Raw genomic sequence first — 22,417 nt, forward strand, 5'->3', positions numbered from 1 at the left:
TAAATATTTTTGGAAAAGTTTATGAAACGTTCAAATTTGACTTAAATATAAAACCGTAATAATAGCAAATATATAAGAATCCCATATTAATTTAAAAGTGATTCTGACCATTTCAATAAACTGGGCCACAAACGTACTTTGCACTTAGAAACATAACACCTCGGGATTCGAACTCAAGACAGTTGGAAAACGAATCTGATTGACTACCATCTGATTCAGACAGACAAATTTTTGAAATCGGAGGAATAAGGCGGTTGCAAATATTTTTCAAAGCTTTTGTTATTTATATGCAATCAGCTGAAATCCATTTAAAACGCATTCCTCTGCGTTTAGAATTATTTTAAATATGCTCGGGTTTATTAAAAAATAATTTGAATTTAAGTGAACTTTGGATGAACAACAAAAATTGTTTTTTCGCTAAAATGTATTTTTTTGTCAAATCTTCAAAGTGTGTTTTCTAACATTTTCCGATTTTTTTTTATTGAAATGTTGAATATTCTGGCTTGTAATTTATTTTTTAATTTTTAATTTTTTTTCTCCCCTCGACCATGGCCAGAGTTGAGGGACAAAATCTTTTTCAAATATTTGCATCGGCCTAACTGTTGTAAAAAAAATGACAAAAACAATAATATCAACAAAGCTGATGGAAAACTGTCATCTTCCGTTTTCAATTATTTTTAAATAACGAAAATCGACGCCAACATTTCAAAAAGCACAAACCATGCGTTTTGAGAAAAACGCATTTGAAAGTTGAGCATCCATTTTCAATTCCCATTTTAATATACAAGCAAAATAAGATGTTCTAATAATAACAAACGATGAAAAACGTTGCTTTCATTGATACTTGATCATCCAAATTCAACAAAACATTATTTCCGTCGTTTTATTTAAGAAAAACAAACATAACTTCTTTTGAAATCACCAACGTCTATATCACCCTGCTGTCATTGAGGGGGAAGCTTTGTTATGATTCGTTTTTCTTCGCCGAATGTACATGGCGCTTTGTTCATGATGCTTTTTTTTCGTCACGAGGTTTATGTAGTCTTTTGTTTGACAGGTTGACAGGGCTATATAAACAGGGACTGCTGATGGCAGAGATTTTGTTTATGTTACTTTATTTAAAATCATGATTAAACAGACTTTACTGAAGTAACTTTTGCTCATTTTTGGTGGAGAAGTAGCTTATTAGGAGTACTTTTAGAATATGCAATAACCCAGAAAGAGTCAAAATGTACATGATGCCTTTTGAAATGTTACCGTCGATTTGGCTGCCATGTTTGTTTGAAAAAAAAAAAACATAAAAATCGTGATTCATAATCCGTCAATCAAGAAATGGTTTTTACACGTTTTTTGTAGATGCATTTTTCATATCCTGATTGATTTTTCATTGCAATTTGCTGTTTCTGGGCTCTGTATCCAGAACAATCATTCAATGTCATTGATCCAAGCTTGGGCACAACATTTACTTTCCCATCCGACGGAAGGCGTGGTCAGACAAATCTTGTCTCGAAAAATGCCACCGGGACCGTCTAGGATCGAAATTCAAAAAACAAAAATAAGGCTAATGGTACGTTCGTTTGAAGAGCCAGTGCGGCACTGAGGATCAAAATAAACACTTTCATGCATGTTTCTATTTTGAAATTGTTTCAGGAACACGAATATAATGAAATCGACGACATACAATTATCACCAGAAAATGTGATCTAAATTTATACTACCAAAAAAATCACTAAAAGTAAAAGTGTCTGTTTTTTTGTGTGAAACTGCCTTACTCAAAGCGTTATCAGTCTCAGATGGTAGTCCCGGCAAGATGTCTCCTACCAGCTCCAGGTCGAATCGAATGGATATCTGGATGGAACATTTTTTTATTTGAGTTTGAAAATTATGCTTTTTTTACACTAAAATGCCAACAACTCGCTTTTCAACCGCCAAGGGGGCCGACACTTGCAATATTTTCATTCGAATCATTTCGTTCATCCAGAATGATGTTGAAATAGTGCTATAGTTTTTTTTTATGATTCTTTCTGATACATCATAAAGATGGAAAATTCGCTCATTAATTTAAAAATGCATTCAAAAAATCCCGGAAATATTCCCGGGAACCAATCCCACAGCTTCCCAACAAACTTCCCAAATTTGACGCATCACCCCTTGCGCGATGATGACATTTCTCTCGCGATGACAGCCGCACTGCGGGTGAAAATTTTTGTTTTTGTGTACGCTTTTTCACCGCGGCAGTTTCGCATTTTTCAACCAGTTCGGAACGTTTGCAGAAATTTTCCACCCGTGTCCGCGCCTCAAAATGTCCAAACGCAAAGCGGAAGTAGTTACCGAGGAGGACAACTATCTGGACGATCTGGTGCAGGACAAGCAGAGCAACCGGCCGTCCACCAGCAAGCATACGTTGGACTCGGATGAGGAGGACAGTGGCGACGACGATGGGCAGTGAGTATGCTTCCGGGTTCCAAGCGCTTGGAGGGTTTTGGGTACGGGTGGAAGCTGATCCATGATGTTACTTGCAGGTACAACGTCCTGGACGATAATGACATCGAAGGAGAGGAGGAGGGAACCGCTCGGATCGACGGAGAAGTCAAGATTACGCCGTTCAACATGAAGGAAGAAATGGAGGAAGGCCACTTTGACGCTGATGGGCACTACTTGTGGAAGAAGGGAGTCGATTTGCGGGACAATTGGCTGGATAATATCGATTGGGTTAAGATCAAGAACGATCCAAATTATAAGGAGAAGAAAGATGACGCCGTTAAGGGGCTCGGCGATTCCGACTCCGATTCCGATTCGGAAGATGGAGAAGGAGCGTCGAAGAAGTTTGACGCTTCCGTGGTTTACCAGGATATTCTGAACATGATGGTACCGAAGGAAACGATCAAGAAAGCACTCCAAAGGATTGGCAAGAATAATGCCAAACTAACAACGGCCCAGCGCTGGAAGTTGAAGAAGGCCGGAAAGTTGGATGATTCTAGCGAGAAAGTAACAAAACTGACCGAGCTCGCTAATGAGATACTGACCCGCGATGGCAACATGGACATTTACGATGAAACGTACGAAATGATCCAGAAGAAAATCAGCGACGCTAAAACTTCCAAAGACGGCGACGGAGATTTGGACATGTACGCCGACGATTTTGATAACAAAGAAATGGATAAACTCAAAGAGGGAGAACATTCCACCGACCAAAAGCCGTCCACATCTTCCGCCGCCGATAGCAAACCGGAAGCAGACGTGGCAAAGCCCGAGCTGATGTGGGAGTACAAAGAACAGCAGGAGGCGGAAAAATCCACGGTCCGTTTACCACCGAGCAAATGCAAAAGTACGCCGAAGAGGGCCGTTTCAGCAGTGGTGCATTTGCTAGGAAGGTAGGTGCCGAAGATACGCGCTTTACTCCGCTTCCCGGATTGATTTTGAACTTTACCTGTGAATATACTGCTTGATCCATTTCATTCAATACATTTTAGTGCGTTAATAATGGCGTTTTTATTTGTTTATATTGATTGAGAAAATTTCCTGTCTGAGATGTATAGCAATCGTATAGCTGTTCTGGTGAAAACATGAAACCTTCTCTTTCTGATCTTCTCTAAAATTAATCTGAAAAATGGTTTACTATAAAATAGTTTCCTGACCTCTTGATTTTAACGGTGCTCTTTTTTTCAACTTTAGATCAGCAATTCATGCAATTGTCATGATAATGTAGATATTATTTATTTTTATATCATAATTCATAACAAGAAAAGATGATTCAAGTTTTTGGATAACCGAGATTGCCGGTCGCTGACTGAGAATCATTTAATTTAAAGTCCATTAAACTTTTGTATGCAAAAAAGGGTTATTGAACCTTTTTAAAATTGCCACACTTGACCAAACAGGTTTGTATCTGTTTGTTTGCTAGGTTAATCCTGCAAAATGTATGCAGGGTGACGTTTGTATAAACAAATCCAAGCAAACAAACAAAGCAGGCAAACTGCCAAAAAGTGCGAGTCTGTTTGTTTGTTTGCGGTAGTGTAATAGCTCCTTTAGTTGATTTAAAAATTCAACAAATTCTAATAATGAACTCAAATGTTTTATTTGTCTATGCAAAAAAAAAAATCTAATTAATAAGTTTTGATTAAAGCTATTAGGCATTAGATTTATTGCTATTTTTGTCTGTTTTGTATTTTTATGTCCATATATGAATAATGTAAAGCTTTGTGTTTGATTCCAGCAGAAAAGTTATTTATTTTAGACCCAATTTAAAAAAATAATCAGCAATAAGTATCACAAACAACTTCCTGCAATTCAGTTATGCTACTTTAAAAACATGCAAAATATCTAGGAAATAAATACTCTATAAAATTAAAAAAAAAAACATTTACAAAGTGCTACACTCTCAAAAATTAAAATATACAAATTTTCTGCAGATCAATACATTTCAAAAGTGTAATACTTTAGATTTAAAATATATGTAGTATAAAAGTTGATTTCACACCTAACTTACAACAAACCTTCTATAATATTTGAAATAATAAGTATACAAAATAAAACAAACAAGATGGCAGAAACAAGTATATTTGTGTTAAAATTAACGAAAGTCAAATACACAATTTTAAATTGTTAAAATTTCTGGGAACACTCGTTGTAAACAATAATATCACAAATCTTAAGCTTAATTTTAGGACCCAATTGGGTACTAAAGCCCTATGTCAATTTTTATGTACAACGGTAAAAAACACGATTAAAAACCATTTCTGATCACTATTTTTCATTTTAATGCAAATTTTTTTTTTACAGGACAACATTTTTTCGATGGATCAACTATGGTCCCCTTGGAACGAGCTGTCAAGTAGGAGCTTTTCTGTCAAGAAGGGCCGCGAGGTTAATTTTTCAAAATAAATTTAAAAATCCATTTTAAACTCTTTGTGGTTGTACAAAGGGTCATTGTACTCAGAAAAATAAGCTTTATCGCTGTAAACAATAATATCAGCAATCTAAGCTTCATTTTAGGACCCAATTGTCCCACAAAGTATTTTATATCCAGAAATCAATAGTTATACGACGCATAATGTCATTTTTACTTTAGGATTGACAGGTGAGCAACATCGGCTCGCTTTTATCATTTTTTAAGAAAATTTAAATTTCCCAAGCCAGTTTGACAAGTCGCAATAGTGCGATCGATAGCAATAATTTAGTGCGAAGTTCAAGTTAGTGAGAATTGCGCAATAAAATAATCTTATTCTAAATTTCACTAGCAATCCAAAAACATCAACAATCTCATTAAAATTGTTTGGTCCTATGTCTTTCGGTTATGTCTCTGACATACCATCTTGAACTTTTTTTCTCAGTTACACTTTTTTTGAATATGGGACAGTTATGCGTAGAACGACAGTTTGATATAAAAAAATAAATTGACAAGACAACATTTTTTGATGGATCAACTATGGTGCCCTTGGAACGAGCTGTCAAGTAGGAATTTCTGTCAAGAAGGGCCGCGATATTAGTTTTTTAAAGTTTAATTGAAAATCAATTTTAAATCGTTTGCGGTCGTACAAAGAGTACTCAGAAAAAATAAGCTTTATCGTTGTGAACAAAAATATCACAAATTTAAGCTTAATTGGGTCCTAAAATGAAGCTTAGATTGCTGATATTATTGTTCACAGTGATAAAGCTTATTTTTCTGAGAACAATGACCCTTTGTACGACAACAAAGAGTTTAAAAAGGATTTTTAAATCAATTTTGAAAAATTAACCTCGCGGTCCTTCTTGACAGAAAAGCTCCTACTTGACAGCTCGTTCCAAGGGGACCATAGTTGATCCATCGAAAAAATGTTGTCTTGTCAATATTTTTTTTTTTGCTTTAAAATGAAAAAAAGTTATCAGAAATGGTTTTTAATCGTGTTTTTTACAGTTGTACATAAAAATTGGCATAGGGCTTTAGTACCCAATTTTAGGACCGATTTACGATATCTACTTTTCACTCCCTTTTGTTTTTAACGAAATCGGCAACCCTGCTAACTTTTGACAGTATTCGTAGCGCGCGCCAACGTCACGCGGTTTGTGGTGAAATTCACACACACCACCACCGTAAACAACAGGAGGGTGCATCCACGACGCACGCCACCTTTTCGGAGTGTTTACGATTTTGACGGATTTCCGAATCACTTCGCAAGGATCTTCGTACTAGGACCGTTTCAACTTCCGACAGCCGCACCCCGTGCCCGTCACGTCCTTCCCGGCCGCTCCCAAGCCACGCCGCCGTTCAGCAGCGCGCGGGACATTTTTCTGGGAGCGATTCTCTCTCCGCCTGGCTCAGTTGGTTTGGTGTCGGCGAACAGCTCGGAAGTGTCTCTCGGAGGAATCGGCGAAAGCATCTTGCATCAATCACCAGCGAGCGTGTGGTGTGGGAAAAGGAAGTAAGTGTGTCCCTGGGGGCCAGGTAGTTAGTGTGTGGCGTGGCGGAAAAGCATCTCCCGTTTGTCGGAGGAATCTGCGTGGATTGTTTTGTGGGTAGATCCTTGTTGTGGTCCTTTCGAAAGAGATTATGAGTGGAAGAGGATTTCTAGAGGGCTTGTGTGTGTGTGTGGCGGTCGGAACCAACCCCGGCTGTTCATCAAGAACTTTACTACAGCTTCCCTCTTTTTCTCTGCTTTTCCTTCCCTCCAGATTCCGGAAGTTTGTTCAGTCGAGTGTGGACAAATCTTTAGCGTAACATTCGGCAACGATGGCCCTCAGCCGTATCTACACCGCCAAGTTGGCCACTGCCAACAAGGTAAGTGGAAAATTTCCAAAAGATGGACTATTCGAGAAGGAGACTCCAAAAGTAACCGACTCTGGGCCGAGAAAGACCCTCGGGAAAGGGGCGGATCACACTCTAAGAAAAATCTGCGACGACACAGATTTCCCAAAATTACGTAATGATTGGCGGAAAAAGAGGCCTGATTTTCCTTCAAGTTCTGGGCCCGATTCAGAACTCGTGACGTGACCACATTCATGAGGGGGGGCATTTGGGCGACCTTTGGTCAAGGGAGGCAATAGTGCTGAAGAATGGTTTTTACTTACAATCGGTTAAATAATATTATTACGAGTGGCTAGGTTGGGGGGGAAAAAACGGTGCCTCTATCGCTGCCGGTAGGCTGCGCACAGCACACACACCGAAAAAGTGCAAATTTTTCCCTCGAAAGAATCGTGCTCAAGAGGGTGGCCACATACACACGGGAGGCAATGGAAGGGAAAAGTGGACAAAAATCCGACCGAGCGGCGGTCCCGTTAGTGTGTGGATTTCGCGATTTTTTGTTGGTGTAGGTTTTAGTTCAGTGTCTAGTTAGGTATTTGATTAGTTGTATTAACTAAAAAACAGAGCTCACATGGGTTGGTTCTGAATGTGTGAATGAAAGTGACTCTCGCTCTTACTCTCCGTGGAGAGCTTCAGAGGACGAACCCGTGTGACTCCCGCGGGTCATCGGGAACAACGTGTGTTAGGTAACAATATGTGGGGAAGGAATCGCTTTCAGAGCGTAGCGTGATAAGGACGGGATCTCAGGGTGGAGAATGGAACAGGAAAAACTGTTCGTAGTTAAAAAGTGTGAGATCATAAAAATATATATTTTTGCAATTCCGTCGTGAAACTACTTACTTTTCCTGTCATTCTTGAACGACGAAATAGCCTACTTTTCTGTACCAAAAATAACAGAATCGAATAGCAACACTTTTCAAAATAAATGCTGAAAAGTTCTACTTTTCAGCACTCAAATGGGTGCTGAAAAGTTGAACTTTTCCACACTTGTTTCGAAAAGTAACACTTTTCATTTTTTTTTATTTAAACGATTAATTGACAAAATACATGGAAAATTGACATAAAATTTCACTCAGTGTGTGTTTTTTGGAATTGCAAAAAATGTTGTATGGAACTCGTTGCAAAACTTGATTTTTTCAGCACTCTTTGTATTTATCCAACTCGGTGAACCTCGTTGGATAAATGTACGACTCGAGCTGAAAAAATCCTCTTTTTGCAACTTGTTGCATAAACTACTATTTCGAAACTGTTTTTTTTTTTATATTTTTAAAGTTGATAAATGAACACGACAGTTAACTTTTTTGGTACATCTGTATAGACTCAATATGAGAGACTCCATATCAAATTCTGAAGTTTGTGTTCTTCCTGTTAACTTCTCGCTTTTTTTTTATTTTTGTCTATTTTGAACTAAAAAGCCTAATAAAGAGGTAATAAAATTTTACCTTTTTTAGGTTCAATCAAGCGACAAATATTTTGTGATACCAAAATAAACGCGATTTCAAACACATTTCGCAAAACTTTTGTTTATAATTATAAAAATTAAAAACAACAGTTTCCCAAAACATGTCATTCAAGGGTCCTGATTGCTCAAAATAAACCCTTCCACTCGTGAGCACAAATCGATCGTGAAGCAAAACTGCTCAGATTCATCTCTGATCGCTACTGAAAAATCTCCTTTTATCACCCTCTCACACCAATCGCGCTATTACGCTCAAAGCTGACTCGAAATTAGGTTTTACGAGCGCACACGCACACACATTTTTACTGAGACACACTTGTAAAAATGTAAATAGTGCAGGCAAGCTGTCAAATTTCTAACCTAAAATCGAGTCGGCGTAAAACCTAATAGTCTGCGATTTGCTTTGTTTTGATGATATAAGAAATTACTTATAAGATCAATGGTATCAATAATATTTGGAAACTTTGTTGTTCACATAACATCGAAACAATTTCCGTGGAATGTAAGGGAACAGCATCTAATTCCAGCGTGCCTCTAATTTTGCCATATCAGCCCTTTGATATTGCAGGCCAAGGATTGATACCTAAGAGCATGCAATGGCACTGACCTTGTTGCGTGCTCTTCGGTTGACGTCCACGTAAGGAACATCCTGGAAGGAGCGTAACTAACTACATCCGTAGTTCTGTTAGATCATCCGAATTATCTTGATCAGAACAGTATAGCTCTGGTTCCTTGCGGGTGTCCTATTTTCTTACCTCCACGTTGGCTTGGTTTTCATGATGACCTAGCTGGTGGCCTGTGGAAACGGATCGTAAACCTTTGACCATCGCGGGTCAGAGTCGAGACGGCTAAAAGAAAGGGGCGCAACAATGTAGGAAAGGGAAGTAATTTGTGATTGTAGACGGTATTGTTTTGATTCGCAGTATGTTGAGTCAACTGCTGTGGATGTACCTGAAGCATCGCACAACGGGGTTTCTCTTCTTTCCGTTTTTATCTACCATTAGAGAGCCTGGAGCTTGTTAGAGAACGGACGTCTCAGGCCTGAAGTGCCAATCGAGGCGCGGAAGCTGTCAAGCGGAGGTGCCTATCGAGCAAAATCCTTTGTCTTTTGCTCGATTGGTACCTCCGTTTGAAAGTTCTCGTGCTTCGATTGATGCTTTTGGTTTGAGGTGTCCGTCCTCTAATAGGCTCCAGGCTCTCTATCTACCATCTATATTCTGATTATTTTGTTTCACTGATTCTCTAACACGCCTTCTGTTTATTATCGTCCAGTTGTTTTCGATTTTATTTTCTTGATTCTCTTATTTCTCAACGCTTTTCCACTCTATTTACTAATTGATGCTGCTGTAACAAACTGTCTGCTTTCCCTTAATTTGGTAGCGATGTCAATTTTGGTTATCTTTATTTATCTATTTGAATAATTTTTCATCTGCCCTATAAATTGCCCTTATACAATCTAAGCTTGTTTGTTGCCTCTATTTATCAACTATTGTTAATTTCTTTATCTACTTCATTAATTACTATCTTTCTTTTACTATTGATTCTTCAATAATATATTTCTTTCACTGTCCATTGTTTTCAATCTTCACCCTTTTCTTTAAAACAAGTGAGGTTTGAGCCCTTACTCAATTTTTGGAATAATCAAAGAATCAACAGAAATATTACTATTGTACTTTTGAAAAACTTTTATAAAATGCTTAGGACCAAAAATTGTAACAAAACACCGCGACAAAAGAAATAGCAACATATAAACACGACTCAACACTAGGAATGATTTCAGGAGAAAACAATACACAGTAAAATAACAACTAGTTTTTGAATTCAAACTAAATATAAAACTGTTTTTGCTTTAATGAAAGTTGTTAGGCACACTTTAGATGGTTAGGCGCTTATACTTACATCAAACCCTACGTAATGTACCACCCCCGGCCGAGTTAAAATGCGTAACCGGAAAAGAAGGTGTGCATGCCTGGCACGAACACTCAAAGCGTGTTCTAGCGTGTTGCTCGTACTGACTCAGAGCAAGGGTGAGATGTAGGTGTAAGGGCAGTGCGTGTTCGTCGGGAACCTAGTGCATAAGATCGGTCAAGGCCCGTTCTTACACTGAAAATTGCGAATTGCGAATTGCGAATCAGCCCTTTGACATTCAATTACAGCTCATTAAAAGCTTTTTCAACTGAAATCGAGTTATAAAAAACTCAATAAGAAGTGAGCAAACAAGTTTCTATCAAAAGTTTTGCAATATTAGTTGTTTAAATAGTGAAAATCTGCAAATTTGATGGAGTTAGGAGCGAGTGCTTAACCTGCCAAACATACGAGAATTTCCCCTACTGCAGAAAAAAAGAGGCCACGTCAAATTCTCTCCTTTTTTGCATATTCGTTTGTGACTTGGGTCGACGGACGGAGTAGGCAAATAAATTCACGGAGTTTTTGTATCGCTTTGTGATTGACCAAGACGCTGGCATCTAGCGAGTCGTGTTCGCTCGCGAATGGTTGCGCCGTTGCGCGCTCCAGGTGGCAAAGATTCGTTCAGCGATGAGTGAGTGATTTCTGATTATTTTTAAAGAAGATCAGAACCCTTACATGTAATGCTTAAAAATGTGTTTTGATTGATTGAATTTGAATAAAATTTGCACCAGCCTTATTTAAATAAAAACTCCGTTTGTTAAGAAGCTGGTTCTTTTTACATTGCATAAAAATACTTAAAATACACAAAACTTTTAAAATACTAGAAGACTCAAGATATTAAAGAATTACTTAAATACTCAAAATTATTAATTAAAATACCAAAAAACGTCGACAGGGGTGACGCCAGTGACGTGTTAGAAGTGTTTTAAGTATTTTTATATAAATATTTTGAATTTGACATTGGATCGTACCAATTTGTCGGAAACATGTATGACCCAATAAGGGTCTGCTAATTTAACAATTCAAAATATGTGTTAAATTTCACGTTATATTTGGCTAATTTAATTTAAAAAAAAACTGTTTCACCAATTATTTCAAGGTAAATTTTAAATGGAACTCCTTTCTGTGAGTCGCCAAAAGTTTGATCAATAAGATTCAATAGAGAAGTCAGGGTGGCCACTCAAGTCGGGAAATCGGGAAAGTCGGGAAAAAGTCGGGAATTCGCCAAAATCCGCAAAAAATCGGGAAAAAGTCGGGAATTTATGAATTTTTGTCAAAAAGTCGGGAAAAGTCGGGAATTCTAAACATACTTGTTTGAAAATTATTTTGTAACTTTTGAATAATTTTGTAATATTCTGTGCAATTTTCAAAATGAATTCGCTCAGTTCTACTTTAGTAACTTACTTAAAATTTAAGGTTCTTTTCACTATTTCAATATATTTGAGTATGGAAAAGCTGTTTAAAACATTCAAGATCTTAATTAATATTGGAGTCTTTGACACAGATATTCATAATATTTTTCATGAATCATATGATCTCTATTAATTTTTGTTTATCAAACAAAAGGTTAAGTTAATGATAAACTAATATAAAAATAGAGCCTAATAGCCAGCTTAGAGTTATGATTCTACATATTTCATTTTGTCACATAGATTGAATATTTGGAAACAGATTCCAACTTGAGTTTGGCAATGGTTTTTTGGGTAAATATTTTTAATTGTTTATATAAAAATCAAAAATTTAAAAACTTTTTTTACGTTTTGAAAACATAAAGAAAAATTTCAAATTGCGAAAAAAATAACCCAAAAAAGTTGGAGTTATTGCGAAACTGTTAAAAAAATTGTCTCTTCAAACATTTTGCTTGAAATAAGTGGTAAAACATAAAATCATATCAAACTGAATGTTCATTGAAAAAAAATACAGCTAAATACTGACCACTAGATAAATTAAAATTGAAAAAAACTATATCAAAAATTACAAAATTAAAAAGGGAACATGGCAAAAACATTTTTTTTATAAATTCCTTGACATTTTTCTAAATCCTTTGAATGAATAATATCAGCAATTATGTTTTAATCATTCTCTGATTTCAAATGATGATGAAGTTTAAAAAAAATAGGAACGAAATTTTAAGTTCAATTATCTTTGATCTTTTGTCATTTCCAGATGAAACGAAGTATCAAAAACTATACTTTTGCAAATTAAAAAAAAAATACAGGGAAGTAATAAGTATTGTTGAACTTTCGATATTTTTTTCAAAGGCTTGTTGTTTGTGTTTCTATTCTGAATCATAATAATTAAATTCCATTTTTGAAGTTTATTTTAAATTGTTGTATAGTTTGTGTATTTACAAAAAATGCCTATATTTGGATTATTTTTAAATTCATTTATTTTTGTGGTTAAATTTGACTTTTCTTTTAGGAAGTTTTTCGTTTGAAATCATTCTTTAGATAAGAAATGCATATTATTTGAGCATTCTGGAAAAGTCTGGAAAAAGTCGGGAATTTGAAAATGGGATTTGAGTGGTCACCCTGAGAAGTAGATTAAAATTATTTGAAGCTCTAAACTCTAAATCTGCTCTCAGTTTATAGTTCCGTCGATTAGCTCATACCATACTTAATCGGAGATTGCTTACGTCACCACTTAACGTTCCCCGTTGGATACGGTTCAAAATCCGAGAAGCCTAAGCGCACCTCAATGGATCGACCCCCATAAAGAAACCATCTATTCACACCTACAAGAAAGACCGGCGAAACCCGCAAAAACCAGTTAGGACAATCGTCGCGAAGTTTCCATCAGCATGACCCGACCTTCCACAGCCGAACTTCAACGACGACGACGACGAGCAAGACACTTTGCCAAATCAGCGCCACCACGGTCATGACCATGTGCTGCCTCTGATAGCGCTTCAGCTCCAGCTATGTGTTCCAATACAATGTGAGCCCCATCGAGCGAGTGTTGGTGAGAGGGCTTGTATTATCGCCCCCCAAAAAAAGAAGAAAGAACTTCAAGTTGGAAAGATCACGAAGAAGGCACCGCGTGGTCGTGCCTCCAATTTCTTCTCGCCAAGTTTCTTTTGGCTTCCTCTTCGTTTGCCGGCTTGAGCCATGTGCTTCGAATGAGTCTCTTTCGTGATGTTGGTCGATTGCCAACCCGGCAAAAGATCTACCCCGCGTCTGCTGCTGACCCCAACCTCTGATCGCCTTCCTCACCCCACGACTATGTTTCGGGTAGTAGTACACGCTAATGTCCCAACTGAACTTGGCGCGAGTTTCAGCCGTACCAGGTACTGTCTTCGCATGGCTCGTGTGGGCTGATGCTTCCTAGTTATTGGGTCTTTTGCCTTCCCCGTGCCATTCGTATGCTATTCTGGTTGGTGGTTGGGCTGAGCAGCAAAGCCGGGCCGGAATGCTAACGGGCTCTTGGTACTACTACTACGAGAGAGAGAGAGTAGATAACTTGATGGTGACGTATTGGAGTGATGTAACAGCAGAAGGCCAACTAGAAGGCTTGCCGTGCAGAATTAGGTGAATAGCAGCATTGCAGGCCATAAGTGGCAGGTTGCTGTCGGCCAATTATTGGCGCGTGTTGGTCCGTTTGGTGTTTTTTTTTTGCGTTAGACGGTAAGGTTTAGGTGGCGTCAACTGAATCGATCGAATTTGTCCGAGTAGAAACCAGTCTTCGTCCTATCTTTATTAATATCAAACTAACAATTAGGTCAAAATAAGATACATCACATGACCGGCTCTGTCTTACGGATTTAAGCGTCTGATGAGAAAACTTATTTTTATAATTACCTTATTAGTTATATATGTGCAGAGCTAACGATAGCAAAAGTTTGTTTACCACATATTTTGTTGGTAGATTCGGCTGCCGACAATCCATTTTAAATCATCCAATTCTTCATATTAGTTTGTCAGTTATTCGTACACAAATATTTTACTTTGTTCAATCAGACATAAAAAAAAACAAACTATTGTTTGAATTTCTGTTTTTTTTTCAACAAAAATAAATCTGAAATTTTCAAATCAAGCCAAACATTTGAAAATATAAAAAAAAAAACAGTTTAATTTTAATAAATGTATGGGTTAATTAATAATCGTCCCGCCCGTGTGGATCAATCGGATCGCGCACTGGACTCACAATCCAGAGGTCGCAGGTTCGAATCCCGCGGCGGGCGCTCTAAAATTCTTTGTGTAAATATGGGTATTCGGCGCCGTCGCTCCGTGCCATACTTTCATACACTTAGGAGCCCAGGGCGGCGAAGTCCTTGTAGATAAAAGGAAGACACTAGTGGTTGGTACTAGCAATGGTTGCCGACAGCTATAAAGTCAACTTCGTTTTTCGTTCGTATGGGTTAATTAAAACCACCAGTTTGTTTAACAAACTTTATAGGTAAAGGAAAATTGTTGGAAATTTTCTCATTTTTTCGGAGTGTTTTTTACATTATGACAAAAAAATGCAGAAAATGAACATTTTTCATGAACCAAAGGGAGTGTACTTTTATTACGTAACGCAAAAAAAAAAACGGATTTTTAGATGCCCTCCCCTCCCACTCTCGTAACAAAATTTCCATACAAATTTTTAAAAAAAATGTATAGAGAGTAAAACGGTCTCAAAAACCCCCTCCCCTCCCCCAACCGTTTTACGTCTTATAAAAGATAAAAGTTTTGTATCTAAAATTGCATTTCAGCATTTCGCATGCAGTATGACTAATCGTTTGATACAAGGAGAAGGCGTAGCTCAGGGGTGCCCAACCTTTTGGTCCTGCGGGCCAGATCTGATTTTTCTGAAGCAGAGGCGGGCCGGAACTAATATGTGATAAAAGTTGAAAAAGTAAACACATTTTCTTTTTAATTTTCTTATGATTGGGTTCTTCTAAAGAAAATACATAAAAGAACTAGTGTTGCAAATATGATTCATATATCTTGATTTAAAGAATGAAAAACAAAGGAAAACAGAAATGTGTTTATTTGACCTTTTTGCCTTCCTCACCTCAATGAGGAAAGGCTATAAAATCACTCGAAAATGAACTTCTTTATTCGACCTCGTAGACCCACCTTCACGTATACATATCGACTCAGAATCAAATTCTGAACAAATGTTTGTGCGTGTGTCTGGATTTGAGTCCGTGCACCGAAAAATATGCACACGATTATCTCCGGGCTGGCTTAACCGATTTGGACCGTTTTGGTCTCATTCGATCCGTCTTGGGGTCCCACAAGACCCTAGTTAATATTATGAAGTTTAGAAAAGTACTTAAAAAGTTATGCTAAAAAACGATTTTAGCTAAACTTCGGAAGATTGTAAAAAGGGTGGTTTTTGAAAGAAAACCTGTAATGCTATACATTTTTAGAAAGGTATTTGAAGGATCTTTCCAACGCGTTAAGAAGATTGAAAATCTGACAACCCCATCAAAAGTTATGAGCACTTAAGTGTTATTTATACACTTTTTGAGGCCGGATCTCAAATATTTTGATGAAAAAGTTGTCCGGATCTATCATGCGACCCATCGTTGGATAGGTAATCATAAGACCTTTCCAACGAGCCCATATTGAAGATCTGTCAACCCTATCAAAAGTTATAAGCACTTTAGTGTTTTTAATACACATTTTTTGGCCGGATCCAAGATATTTTGTTAAAAATAATTGTTATTTATACACATTCCTGAGGCTGTGTATTTTATTCAATTTATGAATGCGAGGAAGGCACCAACCACCTAAAGGTGGATTAAGTAACGTTTTTTTAATTTTTGTTTGTTTAAAACTGGGTGATGAATAGAGAGAATGCGTATCGTGATTTTCGAATGATCTCGTTTTGTTTACATATACAAAGTAGGAGGCTGTTCAAGCACAAGCATGACTTTTTTACTGGGGAACTATTTAGTAATCAGTGGTATGTATTTTATTTTGTCTAATGTTTTTTTTACTTTTTTTGTTTGTAAATTGTGTGTGTTTTCAAGTTTGAATCAGTAAGAAAGGGTTTTTTTTTCTTTTTTATGGGTGACAAAGAACTGCAGTGAGAGTGACATTCTGCGATGTCGCAGATAAATTCCCTGCTGATTTTGAAATCCTGCTGATCCAACAAACAGAGAAGATTATCACTAAATCAGTAGGTTTTCAAACGGAATCAAACAATTAAGACAGCTCCTGGATGGATACAACCACATCGACTCCATCAACAACCTCCATTCATATTTATAATAAATGAGGATCTCGCCATCTACTTTCTTAAGATTTGTTGACTTCAACTCAAGGTCCTGAACGCCAATTTTTTTTATTCCTTCAAAAAATAATAATATTTTTCAATGGTCGATAACAATACTCACTACTTTTGGCGAACAGTAAATTGGTTCCACTTTAATAGTTCAAAATTGAGGCCGTTTCGTTTTGCGAACTACTATTCAGCACCCAGCTATTTTCAGTAGGAATAATTTAATTTTTCAAGCTTTTTTTTTTAAATAAACTTTATCACTTAAAAGTTGTTCTGGAAAAATACATTAGCTTTACTTACTTATTTATTTAAAAAAAGAAAATATAAAAAAACTTCAATTTTAAGTAAACACAGTTAAAACTGCAAGAAATAACATTTAGTCTCTTTTTGTAAATTTTAAGACAAGTTTTTTCATAAACTGCACAATTTTACAAAACGGATAATTTTGTTTTCCTGCACAATTTTTCAATTAAAAAATATCAATATAAAAATTATAAGAATTAAATTCAGGCATGAAGAATGTTCTTATAATATGTTGAAATTTAATCTCAAGCTTTTTTTTAATTCAGACAATAATTTCATTTATTCAATACTTCATGAACTTAAGAGCCGGTCATAGAACTATTTTGAAAAGCCGGCCCACGACGGATAAAATGGCTTCAGGGGAAAAATCAGGGGTCAAATTTTTTTTTTTTTTTCAAAAAACTTCAAATTTTCACTGACAATAAAAGTTAAATCAACTGAAAACAATTTCAAATGCATTTTTTCTACATTGATAATCATATTTAGCATGTTTTGGCTGGATTAAACATGTTTTGAATTTTTATGGAATTTTAATGCACTGCACCGAATAAACTTTTTTTTTGCGAAAAATAAATTTTTCGTCAATACTTAGGGTATTTTAACCATTAGTGGACCCCCTAGTAGAGCCGAAACACATTTTTTACAAATTTTTAATATTTTAAGCACTTTTTCATAACCCTCTGTACAAAACAATGAAATATGAAGTCTTTTTAACAATTTTGACTATTTGTTTCATCAGTTATTCGTTTTTGAGCAAAAAAAAAGCCATTTGAAAAAAAAAGTTTTTTTTGCCTGTTATGGACCCCCTTTTCCTATAGTGGACCCGGGTCCATAATCCGATTGTGGACCCGGGTCCACTATAGGCAAACTATTATTTTTATACCAAATTTAAACGATTTTGGATGTTTTGATGCATGGTGTAGGTCTAATGATAGATATAACGAATAAAAGATGGATTTTGCTCACTTTTCATCATAAGAAAATATGTTTTGTTAAAAAATTTGGCTTTAAACAACGGAAAAATCTAACAGACATTTAAACGCATTTATTTCCGTAAAAGATCAGAGAAAACTTTTCAAAAACTACTGTAAAAATAAAAATAAAATTAAAAATGTTTTTTTGATTCAAATTTTTCCATATTTATTACATAAATGGTGGACCGAAACGGAACAATACAGTTGCTTTACAGTTGCTGATAAAACCACGCACGTTTATTTAAAAAAAAAAATGTTTTGTTATTGATTTATTATTATAAAGTATCATTTCAAACTACAATTATGATGCTTCAGTTAAGTACAATTAACTATAGTTTCGATAAATTTTAAATTCTTACGGCTTCAGAATTGTTGGTACTTTTAACATGAAAACAGCTATATTTATACTCATAATTGAAAAAATATGCGTTAAGGTTGATTACAACAAGCATTTATTGTATGTTTAAGACAAACTTTTGCTTAAATACAACGTTTTCTTCATTTTTGAAGGTTAAATTTACAGGGTCCACTTTTGGAAAAGTTTGGATTTTCGTTGTCCTATATTGGACCCCCCTAATTTTTGCTCGAAAATGAGCAGTTCTTCGCTTTATTTTAGTAAAGTTCCTTAAACTTACATTATTTCGACTTGCTGAAGTTAAATGATCAGTCAAAAATGATTGGATAGTTAATTCAATAATAAAATATAAATGCTGTTTTGTTGTGAAAATGCTAGTGGCCATGGCTGATTTCAGATGACGAACTCAAAACACTTATTTTGGTGAAAAGGACGATTCAATGTCAGTCAACATTGTTTTAAATGATGCTGAACATGCCAAATAAAAGATTTGTAGACAACAACACGCTTGAAATTGTGATTTTATTGAATTTTTCATCAAAAACGCTTCAGAGGGTCTACTATAGGAAAGGGGTCCACTAATGGTTAACGTACCCTAGATATTTTGGAAATTATTGAATGATTGCAAAACAAATGTTGAAACCATGGCTCGCAGATTAAATTTTCATTTTTTTTTTAATTTTTTTGCCACCCCCCATGGATGGACAATTTCATCCAAATAAAAAATAACACGACATAACAAATGACGATCTTGTTTTGTGAATTTAAGAGAATAATTATCACTTTTCATGTTTTTTTTTTTAAACAAACCAAGCGATTTGTTGACATTTTTCGCCACCCTCCGTAAACGCAAACCATACAAATTTGTTGCTGGATCTTTTCCGGAAGAGATCCGGAAAAAGATCCGGCACCAATTTTGTACTGGTTTGACGTTTGCTGAGGGTGTCGAAAAGTTTGGTTATGTCACTGCTCGCAAAAAAAAAACAATTAGGTTTTACGCCGACTCGATTTGGAGGTTAGAAAGGAGTGCACTGTTTACATGGATCATGTAAACAGTGCACACGAGCTGTCAAATGACGTCACGCTGCAAAACCGGTGTCGATTTTTTGTTAGTCGTCGTGGGTACAGTTCCAAGCATCTGTCAAACGTGTGTAAACTAGCGGTGGTGAGTTTGAAATCATTCAAATTGACGGTTAAATTGTTGATTTATGGTTGTTTAAAAAGATTGACGTATGTTTGTATGCGTTTAGGCCGTTGCAAATACACTTCAAAGTTTAAAAATTATGAAAAATGCATCTTGAAAATGGAATATTTTATGATTTAGAAAAAAGGACAACAGGAAATCTGTTTGCAAAAACAGGAATAACAAAAAAAAAACCTTCATAACAAAGTTTATTTTCAGCGATCGCTGAAAACTGGCACAGTCATTCTTACTTAATATTCCCAGCCCGTCATTACCTAATTTCTGTCTACGTCGTGGAAAACATTCGTCGCAAATAGACACCAAGAGAATTACCTACAGGAAAGGAAATCAGTTTGCTGACGCTCGACGTCGCCTTCTCCCGAAATAGACTCTAGAAAAATTGCACTCGTCAGTGCCGACAGGGTTGATTGGTTACAGTCGCGGACAGAATAACCGGTAACAGCCAGTAATTGAAGACTATTTCGGGTAGCACCTTTAAGTTCATCTCCAAGGGTCTTCCTCATTCAGTGCGAGTCAATGGCTTCGAAAGGGAAATTTTTGGCATTCGAATCAAGTTGGGACACAGTTCAATCACACGACCACATGTGACCTCTGGGGTGATGACCGGCTTGCAGCCGGATTCCAACTGGCGCAATCACCTGATCAACACCATTGACGTTTTTTTTAGTATATTCGCTACTGGGAATCAGTGCTGAGGAACCAGATAAGACTCAACTCTTGTGCGGGGGTTCCATGGGAAGCCTGCACAGCAGTGTAGGCGATAAGATAGTGACATTCAGGGTGACGACATGCTTTAAACTAGCTTTAGGGTCGGTCGGTCCCAGTCAGGGTCGGTTACTTGGAGTATTCTTTCAAGCTCATTAACACATTTTAATCAAACCTTTTCTTCTCTCCGACAAACAGAACGTCCTCCCGGTGATTGCGACGTACGTGCGCAATGCCTCCGACAGCACAGACCTCAAGGCGGTCCTGAACGAGAAGGTCCCGAAGGAGCAGGAGCGTGTCAAGAACTTCCGTAAGCAGCATGGCAACACGAAAGTGGGCGAGGTCACCGTCGACATGGTAAGTCCCAATAAACCAATTAGACCACACATCACATCACACGGTGATTCCCAGCCTCTGGAAATAGAACCAGACGCCGGCTGGACAATTGGCCCAAATAAGGGGGAAGCGGTTCAGATCATGACCCCGATTATTTTTTCTTTGGCACACTGCTCTTGGCAATAAATTGTTAACTTGTAGGTAAACAGGTTTGCACCGCGAGCTCCGAAAGGACGACGAATCAAAACAAAAGTGAGACCAGAATAACTTTCCGGCTGCTGCTGACCGGTTTGAGGGTGGTGGGCATCATGTGACATCACCGCGGTCATTCGTTTGGCGCTCGCGCGCTCTCCGGCACTTTAACTCAATTAAGTAATGATGATCACACGACGCTATGACTCGGCCAGGCTTGACAACCGTTCTGAGCGCGCGGGAAGTCGAGGCACTTGTGGTTGAACGGTTTGCGGCGTTGGCGCAATTGGATCAAGCTGATTGGCCCTTTCGCGGGGGTTCCCTTTCTATGTGATAACTTGATCAAAAAGCATTTCAACGTTTTGTAACGGCAAATTCACCTTCACTATCGCTGCTACCTTGCGCCGGGTTACACAAGGTCGAGCTAAAACTGCTATCTATACACATGTTTGGCTTACGTAAAAAGTAACTCGCACTCGCCAGCGGTAAATATGAGTTTCGGAATTATTTGCAACAACATGCTGCGCGTGTACGTACCTTCGTTTTTTTTATCTACTACCAGCGAGCGTCATATGACCAACTCCACTACCACAGAGACAGTCAAACTTATCAGTTCTGAACAGCTGCGCGATACGCGCGTGTTCCCCTGAACGCTTCAAGGTGATTGACTTTGATGCCGGGCACACTCCTCCGAAAAGGATTTTCAATTATCCGCTTAAAAATGTATTTTATCCCATTCAAAGCGCGATGATTAGAAGCATCACGCGAACTCGACAAATCAAATCAACCTATTAGAAATGGTGGGGACCTCCCCCGGCCCGGACTTGTCAACGCTGAAACAACACGAGACTGGACAATCCCCGCGCAGCGAGTGATAAATTACACACAAACAAGCCGCCACAGACTGCACTGCACAGCTCAATGTCTGCTGTCGAGAAATTCTCGTAAGAATGAGCAATTTTTTTAGAATTTCCTGTTTTGGTTTGAACAATATTTGTTTTTAAATGTACGGCTTAGGCATTCAATTTCTAAACATTTTAAATTAAAAAAAAACCTAAAATAACATATGATTAGTCTGAACAATATAAAATCAGATGATTACCTCTTTGCTCAGTTCACTCAATGTATATTTCTGGAGTTTTTTTTTTAAAGGTCCAATAAACCAAATTTCCAGTTTTTGCTTTTTGGGTGTTTTTGAAACCATTTTTAAGTGATTTTGAGCCTATTTTATTTATTTAAAAATGTTATTTTAAATATTAATGGATGCAAGGTGAAAATCGGTAAATAAATTGATCAATTTTTTTGGAAAATACTTGAAAAAATACGACAACCTTTCTAAAGTGACCAAATATAAAAGGAAATAAACATGTTTTTATTCATAATTTTAGAATATGTGTCATAATTTTAAGCATTAACAATGTATTTTCCATAGAAATCTATCAATTTACCCTTCAATATACCGATTATTACCACGTTTTTAATAAAATTCCGCTTAAAAATTATAAATAAATTGAAACCGTCAAATTCAAATTGAGATATCTAAAAATAGACACCGATAGACACGGAGATATTTTCAGGAAATGTAGTTGAAAGTGCGATCTTCAGGTGCATTGTTCGGTTTTGCACCAAAATGCGCCATTTTTAAAAAATAGCAACTTGACATCAGGCTCAAAATCACTTTAAAATGGTTATAACTCCTCAATAAAGGCTCAAAACATTTTGCTGTCTTCGGCAAAGATGTGTAATTTTATGTCATAAACAACTCTTCAGAACATAGTAGGCCGCTTAAATGCTAACATTTTTAGCTATCATCAAAAAAGCGTTTTTTTTGGACCATTTTTGCAAAAATGGCGTATATCTCGAAACTTTCCTGAAATTTTCTCCTCTTATCAAGTACAACAACTCTTCCGAAGACACCATTTGGATAGGACGTCAAACAAGAGAGTTATCAATTTATTCCACTTATTTTTGCCATTCCGAATACTGT

General features: G+C 36.8%; 2 protein-coding genes across 2 annotated transcripts in view; both read left to right on the forward strand.

The window, feature by feature from the left end:
- The first annotated feature begins 2,182 nt into the window (after window positions 1-2,182).
- On the forward strand, window positions 2,183-3,484 carry LOC6042631 (CD2 antigen cytoplasmic tail-binding protein 2 homolog). The gene is given in 4 exon segments (XM_001870658.2): window positions 2,183-2,445; window positions 2,523-3,286; window positions 3,289-3,390; window positions 3,393-3,484. Coding segments are annotated over 4 exon segments (1,053 nt in total). The 5' UTR covers window positions 2,183-2,302; the 3' UTR covers window positions 3,437-3,484.
- Window positions 3,485-6,241: 2,757 nt separating this feature from the next.
- LOC6054174 (probable citrate synthase 2, mitochondrial) overlaps window positions 6,242-22,417 on the forward strand; it is a 32,368-nt gene continuing 16,192 nt past the window's right edge. Inside the window, 3 exon segments of the mRNA XM_038252617.1 lie at window positions 6,242-6,401; window positions 6,652-6,757; window positions 20,101-20,259. Of these exon segments, the coding sequence (XP_038108545.1) occupies window positions 6,710-6,757; window positions 20,101-20,259 (207 nt within the window). The 5' untranslated portion in view covers window positions 6,242-6,401; window positions 6,652-6,709.

Source organism: Culex quinquefasciatus, chromosome 2, assembly GCF_015732765.1.
Source record: "Culex quinquefasciatus strain JHB chromosome 2, VPISU_Cqui_1.0_pri_paternal, whole genome shotgun sequence".
In the NCBI taxonomy this organism is placed as follows: Eukaryota; Metazoa; Arthropoda; class Insecta; order Diptera; family Culicidae; genus Culex; species Culex quinquefasciatus.